General features: G+C 30.4%; 1 protein-coding gene across 1 annotated transcript in view; it reads left to right on the plus strand.

Annotated features, from left to right (window-relative positions):
- LOC136969893 (RAD51-associated protein 1-like) overlaps positions 1-24,605 on the plus strand; it is an 87,452-nt gene that overhangs the window by 19,553 nt on the left and 43,294 nt on the right. Inside the window, exons 2-4 of the mRNA XM_067264232.1 lie at positions 1,309-1,361; positions 10,191-10,356; positions 20,097-20,179. Coding sequence (XP_067120333.1) covers positions 1,309-1,361; positions 10,191-10,356; positions 20,097-20,179 — 302 coding nt within the window. The remainder of the gene's footprint in view (positions 1-1,308; positions 1,362-10,190; positions 10,357-20,096; positions 20,180-24,605) is intronic.

Here is a 24,605-nt window from a genome sequence, read left to right on the forward strand (position 1 = left end):
AGAAATTAAAAATATGTTTAAAAAAATTAAGTTTAATTTCTAAATAAAAATAATTGTTTACAGTAATTTTATTTATAGATTAAACTCTTTTTAGGACATTTCTGATGTATGACCAAAAATTTGATTTGATGATGCAAAGGTAGCAGACTTTTAGAACATAAACACCCAATGTATCAATTTTGTGCTTTGCATGTAGTTTCAAAAAGATCTACACGAGGGAGGTTCTAGACATGGACTGAAAACGTTAGTAATGTGATAACTTTTAAAACTAAGTGCAAAGCACAGTAAGGTTGGTACATTGTGTGTTTATAATTAACACTTTGTTTAGAGGATTCTTTTAGAACATCTTTCGTTTTTAAAAATTTTTATTTTTAAATTTAATTGGGAAGAGTTTTAATAATATATTACATGTAAAGAGGTGATGAATATTTATGTAATTCAGCAGTAAAACAATTATTTGTTTATTAGTGAATACTCTGATCATTAATTTAAAAATAAAATGAAAATATATTTTAAAATTGTTTCTTTTGATCATTTTATTAGGCATGAATTTTCTCTTCAGTTCTTAGTCAGATAGTTTTTATTTTCAAAGTTTTTACAATACATATTTTTAATGGAATACAAGTTATATTTTAATATGATATATAAATCAAAATGCTTTTTATATAGAGTTAAAAATTTGTTATTTTTTAATTATTCTAAAGTTGAAAATAGAAAATATATGTTCTAAAGATTCTCTACTAAAGGTCAAGATATTATATTATTCTTATTGTAATAAAAAATTGTAATACATAATTTAATTACATATGTTGTATGTAATTTCAGGTAGATTTATAATAAAATCTTCAAATTTAAATATTTCAAAAATTTATCTTTTGTAAAATTTATTGAACTTAAAATTCAAAAATTTAATTTTGTTAAAAACAGTTTTTTTTTTTAATATTGAATTACACAAAGACTTCAAATCACAAGTCCAGAAACATAAATAAATTAAATATAGATACCTTTCAAGCCATTTTAATTTAATAATGAAATATAAATTTTATCACCACTTTAATACTTTATTAAATATTTTATCTAAAATCTAAATAATTTATTAGTTATGTAAAATTAATAGTTGAATTAATAATTATACTTGTTATATAAGAGTTTTTTTCTTATAATAAAGTTAAGTACATTTTTTATATTACAAATTATATATATATATGTATGTATGTTTTGCTGCAATTTATATAATTATAATATTTATAATATTTATAAAATGAAGTCATTGACAAAATTCTTAATATTAATTATTTTTGTTTATAGAAGCAGAAAAACAATCAATTATGCAAAATTTGCAGAAGACAGTGATGATGATGGTAAGTCTATAATATATTTTTTTTTATTTCAACGTATATCATGATTTTGAAGTCAAATTTTAAGATATTTTTTTATAGAAGAAAAAATTTAAAATAATAAATTTTATTAAGTTATGTTAAAAAGTAAAAAATGTTAAAGTTAAAAAAAACAGTATAAATTCCATAAAATTAGACAATATTTGCAAGCTCTGTTTTTATGCTTTTTTTCTGTTAGCACTACATTTTCATGTCATCTTAAAATGAGAATTTTAAACATTAAAAGATGATTTTTAATTAATTACATGTTATTATCAAAAGTCACTTGAACTGATATGACCATTAATCAAAAAAAGGTAAAGAAGTTTATTATTTCTGTATTATTCATCACATGAAGATTCTGACTATTTTGTACTGCAAATGCCATCAGTTTTAAGATTAATTTTTATTTCGGACAAATAACAATGAATAAAAATGTAAATGCCTTAGAATTGAAGAAATAGAATAATTTACTTTTTTTATGTTAACATATTCTTATTTAGTTACATACAAAGTATGTAACTAAATAAAAAAATATATATATGTGTAAGTGTATATATTTTTTAATTATGTCGTCAAAAATAATAATTCAAAAGTATTATGAACAAATAACAATTATAACAATTGCGTGTTATCAGCCACATATTGAGGCTGATAATGTGAAAAGAGAGCTTAGAAAGGTGTGTTTATCTGAATAATGATATTGATAGCAATAACCAAACTCTGATTACAACAAGCAAATTTTTTATAATACTGTATATTTTAATTGTTATGGGGCCTGCTAATTTTGATAACATTAACTGACTGATAGCATTATTTGTGATTTGGATAAGTACAATTGACTACATTTTGTTATTAAGGTCAAGAAAATATGAATATTTACAAGAAACATTGAGTAATATTATTATTGTTGAAAATATCCAAATTTAAATTTGTTTTCTTTCTTTCTTTTCCCATTTAAAAATTCCAGACTTTTTTCATTCCTGGACATAAGTTTGGATATTGCCATGATTCTAGAACTGTCTGTATGGTAATTCTATGAGAATGCATTCAACCGTAATTTTATATTTCAGTCTGTTGGTATTAAAAAAGTTATAAATCAATTTCTCTAAAAATTAATTTGTTCTAATTTTAATAGGCATATGTTGAGATGATATTTTATTTTAAAAAGTTAGAAATTCAGCAATTTTTTATCTATAGTTTAAAAAATTACTCTTTTATCAGTAGTTAATTTATAAATAATGTGTTACTTAACAAATTTTACACATGAGTACTAATTAAAGTTTAAATTTTTTATAAACAAGAAAATTATAAAGAAACAATAAAATTATACATGTTTTGAGTCATTTATATATTTTATAAATCTGTAAAAGTTATAAAGTTATATTCTGCAGTCATTTTTTTACAAAGGGATCAAATATTCAATTGGGAACAAGTCTGGTGTGTTTTCAAATCAGTCCAAGAGCTTTATTTTTTTAGATGTAAATCATTCTTTGTCTTTTTTGTTTGTATGATCTTTAACTCCATCCTATTGAAAGGTTACATCATAATCTTGAAAATAATCTTATATAGGGTACGTTTGCAAAGTCGAACAAGTTAATCGAGAATGACGTCATCGTTATTCTTATTTCGTTAGACTTTTTGAATGATTCGTTTATAACTAAATGGCTGTTTCTAAAATCGAAAATATGAATGTTGCTAGTTCAGCCTTATCCGAAATATTTTTCTTAGATTGCTTCAGGTGGACAGTTATTTCAATCATTTCACCTTTTAATTCGTAATTTAAACACTTGAGTAGATTTAGAAACATTGATATTGTCAGGTGCCATTTTCTTAACGAAGTAAACTAACTTTTTCCTTCGTAAGCTTTGTTAGAGTTTCGTTCGAAATGTCATCACTGCAGAACATGCACACTGAGCGAGACTACTACTTATCGAACGATTTGTTACTAACGCATTTAACTCGTTTGACTTTACAAACGTACCCATAATAATATTACTATTTACTGTCTCATTAAGAAATCACAAAAATCTATTATACTCAAGTAAACCCCATACCATAACTTTAGTGAGAAATTTAATGACTCATAAACAATCTAGATTGTTGATTTCATATTTCAGGCACCAAATTTTCACTCCATGGTTTAAATATACACAAATTATACTTTTGTCACTAAAAATGACTTTTTGCCATTGTATGGGTGTAGAACATATACTTTTTGGCCCAAGTTAATCATTTTTTATTTTGAAGTTTTGTCAGATGAGATTTCTTTTCTTGTTTGATTTCTTTATAAACTATCTCCTTCAAATAATTGTAAACTATTGTTTTTGAAACTGGTTTTCCAATCACAGATTTTAGTTCTTATCACATATGTTGCAAGGTTGCTTATCTGTTTTGTTTTACAGTTTTTCTAAGTGCTGATTTCTGTTGTCTCTGAAGTAAATTTTGACATTTTTTAGCTTTTAAACTTCTAATTTCATTAAATGTTTGAATTACTTTTTGTACTTTAGACTGTGAACAATACACTTTCTTTGCTATTTCTTGTTGCTTAATAGGTAAATTAAATACTTCGAGTGGACATCACGCCAACTATTTTACTAACATAGAGAAATATTCACATGAAGAGGCGTTAAAGAACATTAAAATAAATGTTTTATTTTCCTGCGAGCACTTTCGATCTATTTAAAAACGTCGTCTTCAGGCAGAAATAGAATTCGAACAAACTTTTTTGAAAATTTTTAGAACAAAACAGCATTAGCCACATGGAACATAACAAGTTTAAAATAAGAGAACACAAAACATTATATTTAAAAATGTATGCGTAACAACATTGTGCATGCGTCCTGCTGTGAAAAACCATGAATGGCGATAGCCATTTAGAACATAATGCAAAACTTGAACTTAAACTTGCGTAACATCAACGCACATGCATTTAGAGCACAGAGAACAGGAACAGGAATTGGCTGTTTTTAACAAAAAAGTTAAAAACAGTAAAGTTTACAGAAATAATGTAAATACATGTAACATCTTTGTGCACGTGCCTTACTGACAAGGAAGGCATGGATATTGAAACGGACTTAATACAGGTGTTTTATCCATTTGTACAGATTGATCCATGTGCCGGGCAACTCAAAGGTGGGAGAATTACAAGGAGACAGCAGTGTGATGAAGAGGGCCTCCCAAATGTGCACCAATCTCCTTTCATCACAGCACTTGAGCATTACCGCACGGTCCCAAAGTGGGGTGTGGTGGTGCTGTACAACCAACTTGGACAACTCAGTGGCGCAGCTGCCCCCTGCAACAGACCATTGGTGTTCTGCTATACGCTGGTGGTCGCCCCTATGTAGTGGGTGTGTGCCCCCAACAGTGGGTTTTCCAATGGAATGGAATATACGCCAGACTTTTCTAGGATCGAAATTACATCCCGGTCATTACATAAAAACCTTCTCAGATTAGGGTGAGGGTAATAGCTAATAGTAAATTATTTTGTCTAAAAATACGACAAATCTGGGCTGTAACGTGGCCACAGAACAGCAGGGAGGAGCGGACTGTAGGTCCAGTCACAATTATTTTAAATATGTCGAAAGCGCTTGCAGGAAAATAAAGCGTTTATTTTAATGTTCTTTAATGCCTTTTGTTGCTTAATATTTTCTTCATGTAAATCAATAATTTTGGCTCTTTTGTCTTGACTTAATTGTCATTTTTTGCCCATGTGCTTTTGTGCATAACATGCTTTTGTGACAATTGATGGATTTGTAGTTTATACAACATTATTTGTGATACAATTTACATAACTGCAATAAATTACAATCACTATTACCTATAATTGGACAATATTTTTAAATTTATTTCATATTATTCTAAACTTTTTGAACATCATTCACTTAAGCAAAAAATTATAACTAACACTTTATTTAGAAATCAAAAATCATATTTTTAGATACAAATATAGTTAAAGACCAGATTAAATATCACCTTATTTAGTTTTTTGTAATTTTTTTATTTTACTTAGTTATTGTCATTCAGAGGTTGGCACTTTGTGATGGAGTTAAATTATTCTAAACTTTTTGAACTGACTGTAGTTGACAATGAATCTAAATAGAAAGTAGGAACTTCCAAAAAGTTTAAGAATTAATAATTATAACAAAATTAATAAACTTGAAAGTTTTTAATGAATTACTAACACTAAACTGTTACTTATTTAAGCTTCATTAAAAAATAGTTGTATTTTTTTTTGATGCAGTTTATTTATTTTATTAACAAAAGTATATCAACAAAATCTAGTATTACATATTAATGCTTTTGGGTGATCATTCTCAAATCATCCTCAAATATGTTATGAATTAAAAACAATGAAACATGACACTACACTAAACCATGTAACAGTCTGAATGTGGTGTGAAATCCTACTGGAATTAACAACTTGCTAGTATTATTGGTTTTCAAAACTATATTAAAAACTCTCAAAATTAGTAATTCTTTAAAAACTTTCAAGTTTATTAATTTGTTAAAATTATTAGTTCTTTAACTTTTTGAAAGTCAGCCATTTTATCACTTTGGATAGAGTGTGAGTCTGAGTCTCCATTATTCAGCTGTTGTGGTTTAGACACATTCTAAAAATCCATAAAATCTCAGCTATGATGTGATTGTCATAACAATGTAATTCCCTATAATTTCTATCTCCTCATTTTATTACGAGGTTTCTGTTTACTGTTTTTTGTTTTAAGCTAGTTGTAAATCTTTCCTTCCTGAGGTTGTTTCTGTGTTATAGTCTTTGCTACATAGTTGTCTGTGTGACTCCAGTGTAGTCAGGGTCCATCCCATTTTGATCAGCTAAAAAAATCTTATGCAATAACATCTGTCTAAAGCAGAACCTTAATAAAATGAAAACCTGCCTAAACAGGAAAAATTCTTAAGAACACAGCAGTTTTCTGTGATAAGAAAAAACCTGTTAAAAACAGAAACCTGCCAAACAGAAAAAATATTCAGTATTGTATGAATTGGGTTTACACAGATTTTACTGTATACTCCATTGTTGTCATTCTTTCTTACTTCATTTCTAATTAACTAAAAAAAAGTTATGTTTCATTTGATTAACAGTCCTTTTGAATAATGTAATGAAAAATTCTTATTTGCTATGGGTGGAGATTTTAGAAAGTTTGTTGTTCCTATTATAAATTTTTTGGGCTAACTTTCAAAAGAAGTGATGGTTGAATCCATGTTTAAAAGCCAGAGTTTCTATATATAATAGTTACTACCTTAAGTAGGTTTCATCCATCAATTATTTTGGAAGTTAGTCAAAAAATTTACAATAGGAATGATGAATATTCTAGAACATGCACCCTTAACAATAAGAACTTTTTATTACATTATTCAGAAGCACTGTCTAAAAATATTTCAAGATATTAATGCAGAAACTTAACAGCTCCATAACAATCAAAAGGAGTAAACATTTTTTTTTCAGAGTTTAATTAGAAATGACAAAGTTAGAATAAGAAGGAATGATAACAGTGGAGTATATAAGATTTTTTTTAGTTGATTCAATTAAGATGGACTCTAAATACATTAGGGTTACACAAAAAACTGTGTAACTCAATTTAAACATTTTCTGAAATTTTTAGAGCTATCTGACAATTACAAAAAAATCACAGATTTTCAATTTTTGATTTTTCAAAAGTGTAAACACAAGTGCATAAAATTAGTATGATCATTTTTTTTTATTAATTATTGGTTTAATTAGTTGTCACCAGAAGTAGTATCATTCATTATTACAAATGTGGTACCAATTTTAAACAGTTTTTTTTTTGTGATTTAAAACAATTCTTCATGGAAAAACACTAACAGAGTTGGACATACATGAAATTCACCAACTGAAAGGAGCAGGACAATCTCTAAGACAAATTTCAGCAGCTGTAAATCGATTTAATGTGCTATGAAAAACGTGTTAACTCAGGGTGAAAACTATGGCAGAAATAAACAAAGTAGAAGGCCTAAACGCCTTACACTTAGAAACGAAAGAAAGGTTTTTTGGCTACTGACGGTCAACAAGTTGTCAGTAGCCAAATCAGCATCAACATTGCCAACTGCAGTTTCACCAAGCAACTGTATGCATAATCATAAAAATGCCAAATGTACAAAAATGGCTGCCAAACCAAAATGAACACAATTGCATAAAACAGATAGATTAAAGTAAGCCAAAGACAAGATGGCATGGAAAGAGGAGTGGAAACAAATAGTCTTTTCAGATGAAAAAAAATGGAATTTGGATGGACATGACAGTTATAGTCACTATTGGCATGATTTGAGGAAGAATGAAGAAGTCAGAATGAACAGACAGTGAGGTGGGAGCTCTGTGATGGTGTGGGCAGGATTTGGATAGGTGGTAAAACAGACATAGTATTTATAGAAGGTAGAATGAATTCAGAAAGGTATCACAAACTGTTGTATCAAAATTTAATAACTTTTGGATCACTTATTGGGCAAAAAAACTGGCAATTCCAACAGGATAATGCTGCCATTCATGAATCAAAGTCAACTAAAAATTGTTGATCTAGTAATAGTCACTTTAATCTGAAAAATATATTGACGGTAGACTGTCTCACAGCTTAACAGGTTCAAACTCCTTTATTGCTTTTTTACATATGTACAAAGTGACTATTACTAGATCAACATATAATACAGCTACCAAAGGAAATTTAATAACTAAAAATTGGTTTGCTGACAAAAAATTAATGTAATTGATTGCCATCACGGAGCCCTAATGTGAACCCGATAGAGAATGTTTGGGGCATTATGAATCGTCTTGTTGGCCAAAACAGACAATAAACACTGTAAATGAACTGAAATTAGCTATCATGGATTGTTGGAAAAATATTAAACAATAACTTCAAAAACTAGTAAAATGTATGCCTGATAGAGTATTTGAATTAATTAAATCAATTAGTGGACCTACAAAATATTGAGATGTCACAAATTATTTTTAATGCACTTGTGTTTATACTTTTGAAAAATCAAAAATTGAAAATCTGTGATAATTTTTTTTGTAATTGTCAGATAGCTCTAAAACTTTCAGAAAATGTTTAAATTGATGTTGTAAACAACATACTAATATAATACTGTAAATACATTACTATAGTTAATGTTTTTGTTGTTGAAAAAAGTTGGGCGTGTTTATAATTTTGAAATGGACTATAGGAACAGTAGTTGCATCTGTTAAGTACTAAAAGTTTTTAGCAACTTTTTTCTTATAACTATTATTGTCATTTAGTAATAAAATTAAGATTATAGAATGTGTGTATATGAAATTCATTTCTCTTTTCTATTTTGAATAACATAAAAATAGATATTTTATTTAAGGTTGTAGTCATAAAGCCATTTAAGTTGCATAATATTTCCTTGTTTATTCAAACTTTTAAGTTTATTGCCATAAATAACAATCAATTATAAAAAAAACTGATGAATTTTGGAAATGGATCAATAATTAATTTTTAAAGAATTTTTTTTTTTTTTTTTTGGTATATACAAAATGAAATTGACAAAATGTTCTTATGATCTGAAAAATACGTTTTAAAAAGGGTTAATTATGTTTTTGTAAAAAAATTTGTAATATTTTTCAAAGTAAAGTAAATTCTTGAATAATTTTGAAACAGTCTGTTTTATTTACAATCGTCAGTCTTACAGTTTGTAATAGTTAAATTTCAATAATAAAAACTGAAATTGAAGTAAATTATTTGTTACAAATCAAAATTGGCCTGAATCGTTCTTATGTACTCAATGTTACACTTCACTCCTAGAAGTTATGAATAATGCATAATTTTATTTTGTTATATAATATAGAGTGACTCCAGTTTGCCAGGTTTTTAAAAAATTTTATATTACAAACATTTGGGTCGTGGAACCATTACAAAAAATATATTGGGTTGCATGAGCAAAAGGTTTGAGAAATGCTGTTCTAGTACATCTTGTAAATATATAATCATCTATAAAATTTTTTGATGTGTTTTGGGTGTGACAAAATGTCACTGGTAGTCATATCATGTAAAGCAGTCTTCAGGAAATGAAGATTTACAACCAGCTTAATACAAGTAGTGAACAGAAACACCGTAGTAAAATGAGTACAGACAAAAATTATAGAAGTTTACACCATGATAATTACAGTGGATGCTGTATGGATTTTTGAAAGGAGTCTTGAAAGGAATAAAACAAAAATAAAACCATCCTTTTTGTTTTATTCCTTTTATAAGATGTTTTTAGTTGCAAAGTTTTAATAATAGATTGTATTCAAATTGAACTGGATGTATTTTTGATTATCATATTACATGTTACTTCGAGACATAATGGTATGCCTTTAGTTAACATAATAGAAAACTATGTAATATAAGAAATTTATATGTGTTTTATTGTGTAGCCGACCGAGGAGGGGCTAAGGTCCGAAACACATCTCGGTAAATAAAGTTTTGGAATAAAAAGTTGATGATGAAAATTGCTAAGTGTCTACGAATACACCAATTAGTGATATTGAACTAAACAAAAATGTAAATGGTTTTAAAGCACACAAATAACACCTTATCCTTGCTGAGAAAATATTTATTTCAAAAACAAATGTTTTTGAAATAAATATTTTCTCGGTTTTAAAGCAATTGAAAAATGTATTTTATGAGACTTCCTGGGCTCATAAATTAAAATTAAATAGTGAATTATACACAGATGTTATAGCTTACAGTTTACTTAAAAACATTAGTTTTATTCTTATTATTTCACAAAATTAATTTTATAACAATGATAGAATTTGCTAATATTATAAATTTTTAATAGACTTTAAAGAATCAAATATGCCTGTTTCAAAAAAACAAAAAGCAGATAAAGGGTATAGTCCTGAAGATAATGGTCGCGCTTCCCGTAAATCAAGTGATAAAAAAGAAAAAGCCAAAGTTAAAGATGAAACAAAGAAATCTGAAGGAAAGAAAGAATCATCTCCAAGGTAGATTCATATTATATTCTTATCATAATAGGTTATTATGATCAGTTTGGATTTTCAGGCATATTAATAGTTAATTGAAAATTTAATGTAGTTTTCCAAACAAGAAGCATTTTATACTGCAATTATTTTTTCTGTTAATACAATAAAATTCCATTTACTGTAATTACTTTAGAACTTGCACAAACTGATGATGATAAACTGATAACATTAAGTGGGATAAGTAAGGAGATAATTAGTGAAAATTTTGATTTCATTGGCTCTAATATTAAAACAATAGTTTTTAATGTGGGATACATGCATTAAATTATTAAATAGTGAAATCCATATTTTTGCAAACTCTATAGTGGGCCTATTACACAGCTCCAATTTCTCAATAAATAATGTTTTCCAGATGAATAAACAGTTGTGATCCTCACATTGTATGGGGATGGAAGATTCATTCCACAGGGGTGTAAAGTAATGATTGAGAACCTTTTTAGATAGTTTGGTGGAAATTTTATTTTTACAAATGTCATCTTCATATTCTAATATTTGGCTATGCAATTTTCTACTTGTGGCCCTGATATATATCACTGTTTCATCATACATATATGCTTGGTTTTTCTAATGTAGTTAATTTGTCCCTGTCATTACATAGTATTCTGTGTAAGGGTAACTGTGGTTTTATGGGAAAGTTAAATCCTGATTTTGAAATCTTGTGGCAATGTGTAAGGACAAGATACAGGATGGAAGGGCTTATATAAATGCAATCTTTTTTTATTATTTTTAATTTTGATGGTGGAAAGAGGGATTTTTGCACAATGGTATGAATGTACTTGAATTTTACTTAAGTGTATTCTGCCCTATACATTGCCATATTAATAAATTGTAACTCGTTTCATATCAAATGTTGCGATGATGGTAATATATAAGTTCTACAAATAAGTGCAGCTATGGCATTATTTATGTAGCCAGGTGGTTGGAGCAAAGTGGCTGGTAAAATGTGAGGATATAGATTAAACTTGTGATATACACTGAAACAATCTCCTTTTGGTGTTTCTTGTATTAGGGGATCTAGGAAACTGATGCCACTGTCTTTTCCTTTTTTTACAGTAAAATTGATTGAAGTGTATATCTCAGATAATTGCTGTATAAACTGCAAAAGTTTCAAATCAATTCCATCCCAAGCTAGTAATATAGCATCTATATATCTAATATAGTAGTGGATAATGGACTACTAAAGGTACAGAAAAAATTCTAAATTCAATATTTCTCATGATTAACTCTGCAAGTATTGCTGATAGTGGAAAGCCCATTGGCACTCCCTGTTTTTGAAGATAAATTTGGTTATTAAAACAAAAATAATTGTTTTCTGTTAATAACTGTTATTAGGAGTAGAGCTTCACATATTTCTGAAACCTGTTGCCTAGATAAACTTTTGTTAAGTAGTAGCATTTAAATATGGCACCAATGGATAAAAGCAAACAACATCAATCTTGAAAAACCAATATGCATTTGATGGTAAAGCACCTAGTTTTTTATTGGTTATCATTTTTGCTTTGATGGCTGATGTAACAACTAGATCAGAGTGGGGCATTAGGGATTTTAGAAATTTTGCCATTTTTTTTCTAAGAAATATGTAGGGTTGCGTGTTTATTTACTAAGGGTGCAATGGGCACTCTTGTTTGTATACTTTTGCTTCAAAGAATAATCTCTGAAATGCTATGTTTGTGGGAGGATCTAAATGGCCAGTAAGAGATGAAGTAATTTCTGGCAAGGTGATAACATTTCTTGTTTTATGCAGAACAGTTGGTGCTGGATCTGAAGTCAATAATACAGACCCAGATTGTGAAAATAATTGGTTTGCTGTAAGTAGAAAATCGTCACTTTTGCACAACACAAACTGTTTAACTTTGTCCAAAATGATCAATCTTAATTTCTCTTTTAAAAGGAATTGTTTTACTGCATTACACTCTTTGTTGATTAGCTTAGGTGTTTGATATCACTGGGATAAGTTTATTTCCGAGATGGCAGTGCTTTCTAGATTCATTCTTTGATTTTGTTGAGAACAGTTCCTTACTGCTTCCATAACTGGTGGAATTAGTTGGCTTAGATTCCTTTTTATAGGAGAGATATGCTTGGGACTGCATTGTAGGATTTGGCAGACTTGTTCTGGTACTGTAACATTGGAGTAATTGTGATACTCACATTTTACCGCATATACTTTCTCTTACACTTGTTGGAATACTTAAGCTATTGCAGTTTTTTGTTCATTCTATTTTTTATAAATTTTATTCTATGTGAGCTGATATTATTGATCTTAGCTAGTTGTACATATAACATTACTGGATAACACCCCACAAATTTCATATGTGCAAGATATCATGATAACTCATTTGATGCCAATGTCTTCCCTTTTTCCTTTATGAGTTTTGCCAAGGATTTTTGTCTGATCTTTGGTATTAACATACCTATACACTTTAGGAGCAATTTGTAATCTAACATGATACATTTCAGTGTCTAACCTTGCTGGTGGCACTCCAATAGAAAATTCAATTGTATATGTTCCTTGTGCCAATGTTCTTTTGCATTTAGAAGCACAAAGAAATATCTCCTTGCAATTTCCATGGAGTATGAAAGAAATTATTTTTGTCATGCTAGATTTTTTATCAGATAAAAGTTTAAGATCACTGTCTTTTGGTGTTAATAAAGTTTTGACAAGTAAAGCACAAAAATAAACACAAAATATCAACATGTATAGAATGTTAAAAATAAAATCAAGAACTTTCGACATGTATAGAATGCCTTCTTCAAGCAAAACAAAAATAAATTTTATTTAAATTAAACACAAAAATTGTGTTAAATTTAAATGGTAAATGTTGATATAAATTTAAGTTTATATCAACATTTACACGGTTTACACGGTTACATACACTGTTGTCTGTTGGACAACAGTGAATGTATACCGTGTGTGGTTGTGCAAATGATAATTTTTGCTAATTATCTGAATTAAAGAACAAATCTCTTAATTATTTTAATTTTGATAAGAATAGCAAAATTTTGGCAACTGCGTAATTGTTGGTAAGTCAGAAATAGTACACAGGAATCAATCATAAGACGTCACGTTGAAGCACCTGGCCTAACATCTCATTTTTTATATTTTGAGTTCTGGTCACTTTAGAAAAACAGATAGATATATCTTGCCAGATTTTGTTTTTTAATTAGGAATCTATCTTGTTTCCTGTTAGCTTCTCACCATCTCTTCTTAAAATGAGACATGAAAGATGAAATTTGTTTATGAAGATCGGAAATATGATGACCAGGACAATTTATGTTTCTTGAGAAATTTCTTCAAATAAGAAATTGCATGAAGCCAGATTACCTCATTGTTTCAAATAAGATTGTTATAAGAAAAATATTCATTGAACTTGATCCTGAAAGAAAAATAAAAAGGTAAATAGTATTGGAGAAAATAAATATTTACTGTCCCACTTTGATTATGTGAATTAAATATTGATTAGTTTCAAATGGCACAAATATGCACCCATTTTTTTTTTTTTTTTTGTTTCTTCTAGAACAGTTCATAAAGAAACATTTTCACTTAAAATTATGAAGAAATGTTGCAAAATCTAGTAAATCCATTCAAAGAAATGTTGTACTCTCACAATGGATCATTTTTTGACTTATCATTTTTAAATAAATATTGTTGAATAATTATTACGTGATATACTATAAATGTAATTGAAAATTACTGATTCACATATGGGTAATAAATCCATGTTTAAAGCAAATCAAAATCTATAAGCATCAAAAAATATCTGTAAATAAAAGACACTGTTAATTTCAATATACTTTTAGTCAATACACACAAATGCAAAATCAGACAAGTTTCAATTAGTGGAGGAAGACCTGTTGCCTGCCCCTCTCACATCTCATGCTTGATGGCGCCTTATGCACAAACTGTTCAACTCTTGATTCCAGACATTATTTCACTTACACTTTAGCTTTTTAAGGATTTCTGCCAATTTTCACTATTTTCCAGTGTATGTTGTACATCTCAGGAGTGTAGAAGATATTGATCAAATTCAGTAGGATCTGCAAGACACATACTTTTTTTCTTTTTTGGTTTAGACTCCTTTCTGCTCAGGGAGAACTAGGAGGACAAGACATACTACATCAGAGCCATTAGAAGGCCATTGACATCAAGGATAAAAGAACACAAAGAAAGCTTTTGGAAGGCCAATCCTACTATGGCATTAGCAGCTTATATGATTTCTGATCTTCGTTTCATCTCAGTCAATTGGATTGAAGCTAAAATAAACCAGCAAGTACATGATAGGAAGCAAATCAGATAGACAGGTGGTCTGTGAAAATCATAAACTCTTTGCCTTACAGCATGTGTCTAAAATGCCTGATCAGTAAATAGATGGCATAAAGTTCTCTTTTGAAAGCAGACCATTTTTGTTGAGGTTCTGTTAGTTTAGCAAAAAGAATGCAAAAGCCTGCATTTCCTGTGTACTGCCAGAAGTATCTATTTGGTTTAGCGACTCTCTAATGACTGTCACTTGTGTCCATGAAAGTGCCAACTGCACACTGGGGTTGGGGTATGTCAAGAGTATCAAGTTCATTAATTTCTCTTTATAGTGATGAAAGATGTTGGTTGTCTCTTTTGTCCATTGAATCTTGTGATGGGTTTAAGGTTTGTTTTTTTTAATAGGTCATTTAGTTGAACTTGTGCTTGGGCTGCTTTTCAGATGTTTCTACAGTAGGTCCAGAAATGCCTAAGCTCACAAACAGACACTGGAATCTAGTGATGGCTGTACAGTCACTAGATGTCTAGTGACAGGTGTCTACTGACTGTAGTGACTTGCTAGGATACAGTCTACATGCTTAGGTAAAGGTTTATTACTGTCTTTGCTAACAAGATATTCCAAAAATGGTAGTTCTGAGGCTCCCATTACATATTTCTCCAGATTGATGTCAACACCTTATTTCGATAGGTGGTGGAATATGATCTCCAGATGTCTCTCATGTTGTTCCTTGGATTCTCTGGTGATTAGGATGTCATCGAGGTATGCGAATATGAAATAATATTCCTGGAGTATCTCGTTGATGAAATGTTGGAATGTCTTCACTGCATTAGATAACAATACAAATGCAAACATACTAAAAGAGGTTGTAATCACAGTTTTTGGAACATCTTTCGGATATACCGGTATCTGATTGTAAGCAAGGACTATTTAAATTGACCTTAGGGAATATGGTTTTATCAAATAGGGAACCAGAGAAGTTTTGCAAGTGTGATAGTAGGTAGCAGTCAGGAATTATAATTCAGTTCAGTGCTCAGTAATCATCTGTTGGCCTAAAATCTCTGTTTGCCTTTGGTACCAAATGCAGGGGGCTAGCCCAGTTATAGGTACTGGGTCTCAAATGCTGTGTTCTAACACATATTGAATTTTTTTTTTTTTTGCTGCATGAATTTTGCCAGGTGCAGTCAGTGGAGTTTAGTGAATACAGGCTGATCTCTTGTTAATATGCAATGCACAGTATTGTGCTTGAGCATCTTGTTTGTTCCTGAGAGGTAAGTGCGGAATATGTTGGGATACTTCTCCAAATGCTCCAGTATGCTGATGAGATAGCTATCAGGTTACTTGGATAACTTTCATCTCAGTCTTTTTTCCATTGGTGGATAGGTTGGTGGTTGAATTTCTGAGACTTGCTCTTTTTAGATTGATTAGTAACCTATAATATTGCAAAAAATCAACACCTGTAATCAGTTTACTAACATCTGCTAGAATGAATGGCCACTGGAAATGGCAGCAGAGGCTAAGGTGAAGTGTGACCAATCTAGTACCATGTGTCTGTATGGGTGTACCGTTTGCTGAATACTGTCATCATGCGGGGTTGTTCTTCGTGGTGTTATTTGAGAAAGGCAAGACACAGACATTGCTTCCACTATCAACTAGATATTCTTGCCTAGAAGTGGGATCAAATATGAATAAGGAGCTCCTATTATCATTTCTGAAATCACAATGGGCAACTTCATACAATCCCCTTAGGGGTTTCCTGACTGGTGAAAGGAGCATGGAAAGTGGCAGCCTTTTCCTCACTCCTGTATTTCTGATGGTGCCGACATTGATTGTTAGTGTCTTTTTTTTTGGCATCTTTGAATATTGCCACCAACATGATCTTCTCATCCTAGATTTGTCTTGGGGAGAGGATAGTCATTTGATTTGCTTATTTAAAGAAGTCTGTGCCTGCAGTTCACTTAACTGACTTTGAGTACTATCTGAACCCTTTTGAACCTTGATAATGCTTACATGTGTTATTTCACCTATTTTGTCTCCATTGATAGCTAAGTTTTCTAACTTGTCATTGGAGGCCACCAAGATTGTCTGGGTCTGTTCAACAGTCTCTGTAGCCATAAGGTCTTTAGGAAATTTTCCCCAAATTTATTATTAGCTAATTGCCTTATTTTTTCAATAAAGGAGAATTTGTTTTACATCTCCTAATGTATCTCCGAGAGTAGCACTTTTATTTGCCTCTTTTCCAAATCTAAAAAAATCAGCAAGTAGTCTTGCCTTGAGAATATCATAATGGTTTTCAGCCTGTGGACCAAGGACAACATTGCTCACATAGTTCAATATATCAGGGTTGAGAGCAGAGATGAATGAGTAATATCGAGTAGTCTTTGGTGATGCCAGATATGATGAACTGGTCCTCTCTGTTTGCAAACCATGGGTCTGGGGACTTGTCCAAAAATAGCAGTAATTTGAGGGCCAATCTGTTTACTTCTGCAGTGGTTTCAGTTTCTGATGTTTTAGTTTGATTGCTTGACTGGCATGAAGGAAAAGACAAAGGTCTATCTGAATTCTTGATGATGTAGTCTGAAGTTTGGTTTTTTGAATTGCGTCAACATTGTTGGGATCAAATTGTTCAGATTACTATGTTGTGAGAATCATGTCCAGCTCACCAGTGAGGTGCCTACTAGTGGAAAGTGCACCACAGACTTTGCAAAAATGGTGCTTGAACACAGCTACAAACTGTTGTGGACTCAAACAACACTACTCAGATGCTGTAGCAACCAGAAATGTGTCTTTATTTGGGAATCTTTCCTCAAAACAACCTTGGAACCATGCAACACTTCCACGCTTGACCTGCCCAACATATGGGTTGCTCTATATAAATGGTTAAATAGTGATTTACATTTGCTGTCACACCATTAACATGGATCTATATTCATGCATGCGCTGCATGATGTCAACAATGAGCATAATCTAATTATATAGCATGCTCGTAACAGTTTTTAATTCTTAAATTTCAATTTTAAATAATATGTGTTACGCTCACATTAGAACATTCGTATTTGATTTTAAATTTGGTTTGCCTGACGATGATGAACATGAATTCATTGAAAGTGCTAGCAATATAAAAACTAACACCATGCTCAGTGAGTTTTCCTTTCTCTGATTTATTATTTGGTGTGAGGATCAAGCTGTATTGTGCGTACTAGTGATGGGACAATACCAAAATTTCTCCAGATTCTGATTCTGCTGAAAACTCTCAATTCCGATTCTTTAGAATATTTTCTAAGTTTATTTTAGTTTAGAAAAGTTTATGATTTATATGATAAGCATGTTACATTCATCAATTAATAAACATCCAGCTATCCAGAATCAGTCTTTCAAAAGAAACCAGAAAATTTTGTATTTATATGTGGATATGCATGCTTTTACTGTGTACTACAAAAGTAAATTTGTAATCTTATTTCAGATAAAGTTAATATTGCAACACTACCCTCAAAGAAATTACAGCTAATTTCCTTTTACTCAAAGAACTATCCCATCACATCATCTAAGGTTGTCATCTTTGAAAAATGTTTTGTTGGCTGACACAATGACCAGGGGAAGGGGAAGGTAAATGAGAAGATGCACTTTGTTTTTCATGCTCCTTGCAATCAGCATGCCTCATAAATGTTTTAATTTCGTCTCATTTAACACTAAATTAGGTTCAGCAATTGATGCAATGAGGTAAACAGATATCATCATCGTCATGAGTTAACCAATATTTGAATTTATTCACTTGAGCCAAGTTTATGTGAACTTTTTTCAAGGAAAAGAAAAATCAAACAAATTCTTAGACTGACTTGTCTTGAAAAAACAATTTTTAAAACTCAAAACAGCAGTAAACTTAGCATTAGCAATTATTTTTACTTAGAATTATGCAAATCACATTTGAAAATTTAATATATTACAATATTATCTGTGAATCATAACAAATTTTCATAGTTATAATGAGAAAGCTGTTTTATTATTTAAAAACACTTCTATATATCCTGAAATTAATTTAGCTTGAATAAACACCTGGAAATTACCTTGAACTGTTTAAGAAGACAGTTCTAATCTTCTTGTTAAACTGACACAGACATATGAAAAGGGATCAAAAATGTTTGTTTAAATAAATTAAAAGTGTTGCTGAAAAAAGCTTTTAAGGTGTTGGTTGTTCAAGCATTTTATCATTGTAAGTAAACATACTAAATATTAAAAATAATTTTATATAATATTTTTTAATTAAAATATAATTTTGCTTATATTTTAAACTGTTTTGCCAACACTTAAATATTTTTGTCAACCACTGGCCTTGATTTGAAATTGCATGTCAAGCCAACCCAATACCGGCTGGGTGGCAACCCTAATGTCATCCTATCTTTTCTAAAATGGGGACAATTAGTACTGACCAAGTGCAATCTCTCATCATTCTGACTACATGAAAGAAGAGTCTGCTATGAAAGACATCACCTCATGTAAGTGGAGCATTGCATACTCTCTGCTTTGTCAACATGAAAATCTCCAATTAACTAATGCTTAATTGTTAATATTGTAATTTTAAAATTTTCATAATCTTAGACTGAAACAAATAATTAATTTTCTTACTGAATGTGGAAGAGTTGTTTTAAGACTCGGAAATAATGACAACATTTGCTTGATTCAGATTCCAATTTTGATTAATCATCTCATCACTGATGCCTACTATGACATACCTCTTTTCAAGATCAGTCTTGTGCATGTCGATCAGTCCGATTTCATAAACACATAGTGTCATCATTGTGATAAGTAAACAAAATTAGACAGTATGATATGTTCTCCAGGCAGTTGCCAGGTGTTTATTATCCAAGTTTCTTTGTACAAACTTACAACAACATATCAACATTGGGACAATGTCCAAGGTGCAAGATGGAGAGACAACCAAGCATGGGCATGTCAACCAGAGAAAGTGAAGTTAGGCTCGGTCTGACATTACCAGGCTTGAGAGTGGTGGCCCAGCTTCGTGTTGTCAAATGCCACAGACTTCACTTATTTTAAATTAAACTTTTTAGTTAATTTCATTTTTAAAAAATTTTAAAACTTTGTACCATATCTTAAAATCCTTAATACTTCCTGTAGGATCATGCAATCTCCTTAACTAAGTATAATTAAACTTTGATTACAATAAGCAAGGTTTTATAAATTTAGTTTAACTTGTATGTTACAGGATATAGTAATTCTGGCAACATTACATAATGATATGTGATTACAATAATCAGATTCTATTGTATTATTCTTTATTACCATAATTTTATTTTATCATTGATATATGATATGTTTTTATGCTAATATTTTTCATATTTCAGTTTTTCAATTTAAATTTTTTACTTTTTTTTTCTATTTTACAAAACACATTTATTTTTATTTAAAATTTAATAGAAAATGTATGCATTTCAGGTTACCAGTAACAGAAAAAGTTTTTCAGAGAGATTTACAAACTGCTTTGGAAAGATCAAAGCAGGATGGGGAAGGGAAAGACGGTAATATATTTAAATTATTTTCATATATTAAATTTTTATAAATAAGTAGTTGTATAAAATATTGTACTTTACATTTAAAATTTTATTTTAAATTAAACTTTCTTGTTAATTTATTTTAAAAAATTTTAAACTATAGTACCATATCTTAAAATCTTTAATTTCATTTAAATATTATTTTTTCTAATGTCATATGTTTCATCATTACTCTTAACATTCTTTTAGTTGTATTGTACTACTGTATGATACTCAGACATGAAATTATAAAGTTGAACGTGAACTGAGGAAGAAAACTGCACTATTTTTTAACATTATAATTTTATGCTTATATTGTTGTGTTATCTAACTATAAATTAAAATACATGTATTTGCAAATAATAATCATAAAAGTTTAACATATAATAATATAAAATTATTAAATTTTAAACTTTTTAACTAAATTTAAGTTGAGAACTAGTAGTCATTAAGGTCAATTTGGTTGTATTAAATATAAAACTTATTTCAAAATATCTTTTATTTAATGGAAAAATTATTCAATCCAAATTTCTTGAATTTCTAAAATATTTCATGAATTGACAGATTAATTTAGGAATTATTTCTTGTCAGATAATTCATGTTTTCTCTTAGAAATGAGACTGAGAACAATGTTACATTTTGTTAATAATACAGGTCTGTAAGTAAAAAACTGCATAGGATTTTTATGCATTTTCTTAGACTTTCAACTTGATAAAAATGAAAAAAATACCAATAAACTTCCATCTCGTCAATTTTTTTTTGTTTGTAACTTTGAAATGCAATTGCTGGATTTAAAAAACAAAGAATTATGGAGCTCTAAATTTGAACGTCTTTGTGCTGATGTGGAAATATTGGAGACAAAAAAATGTGAACTTAGTTCACAGCACAAGTGGTCTTCTTTGAAAGACTTGGAGAAGGAAGACATGATGATTTTTAACACCTGGGAATAGTATTCCTGACTCATATGATCAGTTGAAAAACTAGCGTTTGCTGTTCTTTCCTTTTTCAGTTCTACATATTCATGCAAACAATCTTTTTCAAGCATGAACCTTATCAAGAGTAAATTGAGAAGTCGTTTTATTGACGAGAACCTGGAATCGTGCCTAAAATTAAAAACATCATCATACAAACCTGACTTACCCAAACTTTCCAAGGAGATGCAAGGCCATTGTTCACATTAGTGTTTGTCAGTCATTATCATGATTTAATTTTATGGACACCTTACTTGCAATTTAATTTTATCAATAAATAATATCATTATTAAGTATGATATCAAGTTTTCTTCAATGTACAGTACCTATTGTTTAATTAAGACTTAAAATTTTAATTAAAGTTTATTGATTAATTAAAGATTGATTAAAGATTGTATGTATGTATGTATGCATGTATGCATGTATTAAGTTAATAACAATGTATCTACCTATATAGTTTAAGTTTAAGAAATTTGGCTCTCAAAAGGAATCTCAATCGTAATGTTGATATTTGGCTCTTTGACTAATGAGTTTGCCAATCGTGGGTATAGTCGAATTTGAATCAGTCTTTTCTGAAAAGATGCTTATTTGTCAACCTAATGTCATTCAAACTAGAAAATACCAATCAGAGTTCAAAAAAGGAATGTACAAAAGCTATAACAATTAATTATTTACAACAAAGTCACTCCATAGACTAACAATAGGAAAAATTTTTAATTATTACATTGGACCAAGAAAATTAATAGCTGGTATAGAGTCATACAACTAAAAGGAAGTCGATTTCACTAAAAAGTTTTAGATGTAAAAATAATTTCAAATCATGTCAAGTCATAAACTTCCCGTGATTATCAACATTAAACATTACCTGCAGCTAAAGTAATTAGACTCCTTTTGTCAACAAAGAGGTTTGTAAAATGGTCTGGCCCCTTGGTCAGTAAACTTAATCCTAACCCTGACCCTTCTTCAAATAGGTTGTGCATCCCTGATTAAAGCAATCAATTGCTTAGTTATTTTCAAATTGTTTATATAAAATAATTTTGCATTGTTTTAATCTTTTAAAAGCTCTCAGAACTGATATATAAAAGCATAACACTTTATCACCAAAAGCATTTCATTTAAATTAATTTATGAATAATATACACTACTAGATTATACAGTGGTGCCTCGTATAACGTACGCCTCGAATAACGGACGCTGCGAACAACAGACTTTCTTTTTGGCCGTTACATGACTCGAGCAACGGACTGGCTGCGAACAACGGACTTTCTGGTATAATTGGTGACTGCTCCATGGGTGCGTTCTTTAATAGCAATCGCTCTGCTTCTCCGCTGTTATGGGAGTGCGCTGCTGTTTGTAGGCATTTAGGAACGACAGTGAAAGAAAGAAAGATGGCGGCGCCCGCTGCTATCGATAGTATCGTAATGGAGGAATCTATAATTCTAAAATATGAGCTTTAAAAGGCAAAAGAAGGGTCCCAATTGTAAAATTTAACTATAAAATGGATTATTTGTTAAAAGAGCATTCAAAATAGCCTCGAAAAAAAATTCGTAAAGACAGTTACATCACCGCGTGCGCTAACTCGCGCTTTCACAATTTCTAAATTTTCATTCATAAAACCACATAATGGATCCGGAAACGAAACTATCTGAGCCATGGAGGACGCCAAGTTGCTTTCCACAGTAAATTACTGCTACAAGAGGCCGTTTTTGCCGCTAGACGGCGCGCACTCCCACCGGAATTTAGGAACGCGTTCCGCAGGAATTTTTAAACGGATGTCGCTCGCGCAGAGTTACGCGGAGGAATAAAAGAACGCACCCCAAGTTAATTTTTTTATGATACAGCACAGTTATTTTATGCTGCGGAACGAATTAGTTGTTTTAACATGTATTTCTATGGGAAAATGCATTTCATATAACGGACGTCATTACGTGCACCTGGAACGGATTAAGTACGTTATATGAGGCACCACTGTATTATTTATTAAGAAAAATGATTGAAGAGAATTATTATTGAGATTTATATATTAAAAAATTATTTTAAATTTTCACATCTGTGAAAGATATTATTAGCACTTAGAACTTCAGTTAGTAATATTTTGACAAAAAGTAGATGATATACAGTAATTAATAAATACCTTTGGATTTTTTTTAAGCCTAAAATTTTTTGGCTTTTTTTCAGTAACTTAATATAATACAGCTTGATCCTCAAGCCAAATGATAAATAGCAGGAAGGAAAATTCACTAAGAATGGCATTATTAATAGTTTTTTATTGCCAGCACTTTCAACAAACCTATGTTTGTCGTCATCAGGTAAACAAAAATTTTAAAATCAAACACAAATGTTCTAATGAGAATGGAATGCATATTATTTAAATTAAAGAGTTTTGAATTAAAACCATTATGAGCAAGCTACAAATTTTGAATACTTTCAATGTTATACGTATGATGTGATGCCGCGCATGTATGGATGCAGATTCACGTTAAAGATGTGAATTGCTGTTTAACCGTTTAGAGCAATCTATATGTTGGGCAGGTCAAGAGTGGCATTGTTGCATGGTTCTGAGATTGTCTTGAGGAAAGATTCCCATATAAAGACGAGTTTCTGGTCACTACAGCATCTGAGTATTGTTGTTTGGGCCCATAACGGGTTGTAGCTCTGCTCGAGCACCTTTCTTGCAAGCTATGTGGTGCGCTTTCCATTCACCACATCATCCTGGTGCTAAGCTAGGCAGCTAGTGAGCTTTCTTGTTGTAGTCCCAATGTATCTCATATTCATCCCTGTTACAGGATTCTCCAATGGTACAGCATAGACCCCTGATTTCTCATAGGTGAAGAATTTGTCCCAATCATTGCAAATGAGTCTGTGCAAATTTAATAGCAGAGATACTGGCAGAAGGTTGTGTTTCCTGAATATGGGACAAATGCATATGGAAAGGGATCCAAGGTATGGTAATGATAGTTGAACTACTGACATTCCCTCTTGTTACATAGTATGGTACTTGGAAATAGAGATTTCCTGACCATGTTAAGTACATGTGTGAACTTAGCACATGAAAAACAGTTGCAAGTACCACCAAACTACCAAACTAATGATGTTTAACTCAATGTTTACAAGCACTTGCGTTGATGGTAACATGAAGGCTCTTCTAATGAGGGCGGCAATAGCAGTGTTAACGTATCGCAAAGGCTGGAAAATGTTCTGCCGGGATGATATGATGTACCTTATTAAATTTGTGGTAAACCAAGAATAGTAGCCCTTCAAGGGATCTATGTATGCACAAACCCAAGAATTTTATAGCTGCATCACTCTCTTTCCTCCAAGTGAAATTAATAGAGAGATATACACTATAAACTTGTTGTTTGAATGTAAGAAAAGTCTTGTCTGTGTCCTCCCATGCTATGAGGATATCATCAACGTAATGCAAGTACAGCAGCAGGTATGGA

This window comes from Centruroides vittatus, unplaced genomic scaffold, assembly GCF_030686945.1.
Source record: "Centruroides vittatus isolate TY-2023 unplaced genomic scaffold, ASM3068694v2 contig_10, whole genome shotgun sequence".
NCBI lineage: Eukaryota > Metazoa > Arthropoda > Arachnida > Scorpiones > Buthidae > Centruroides > Centruroides vittatus.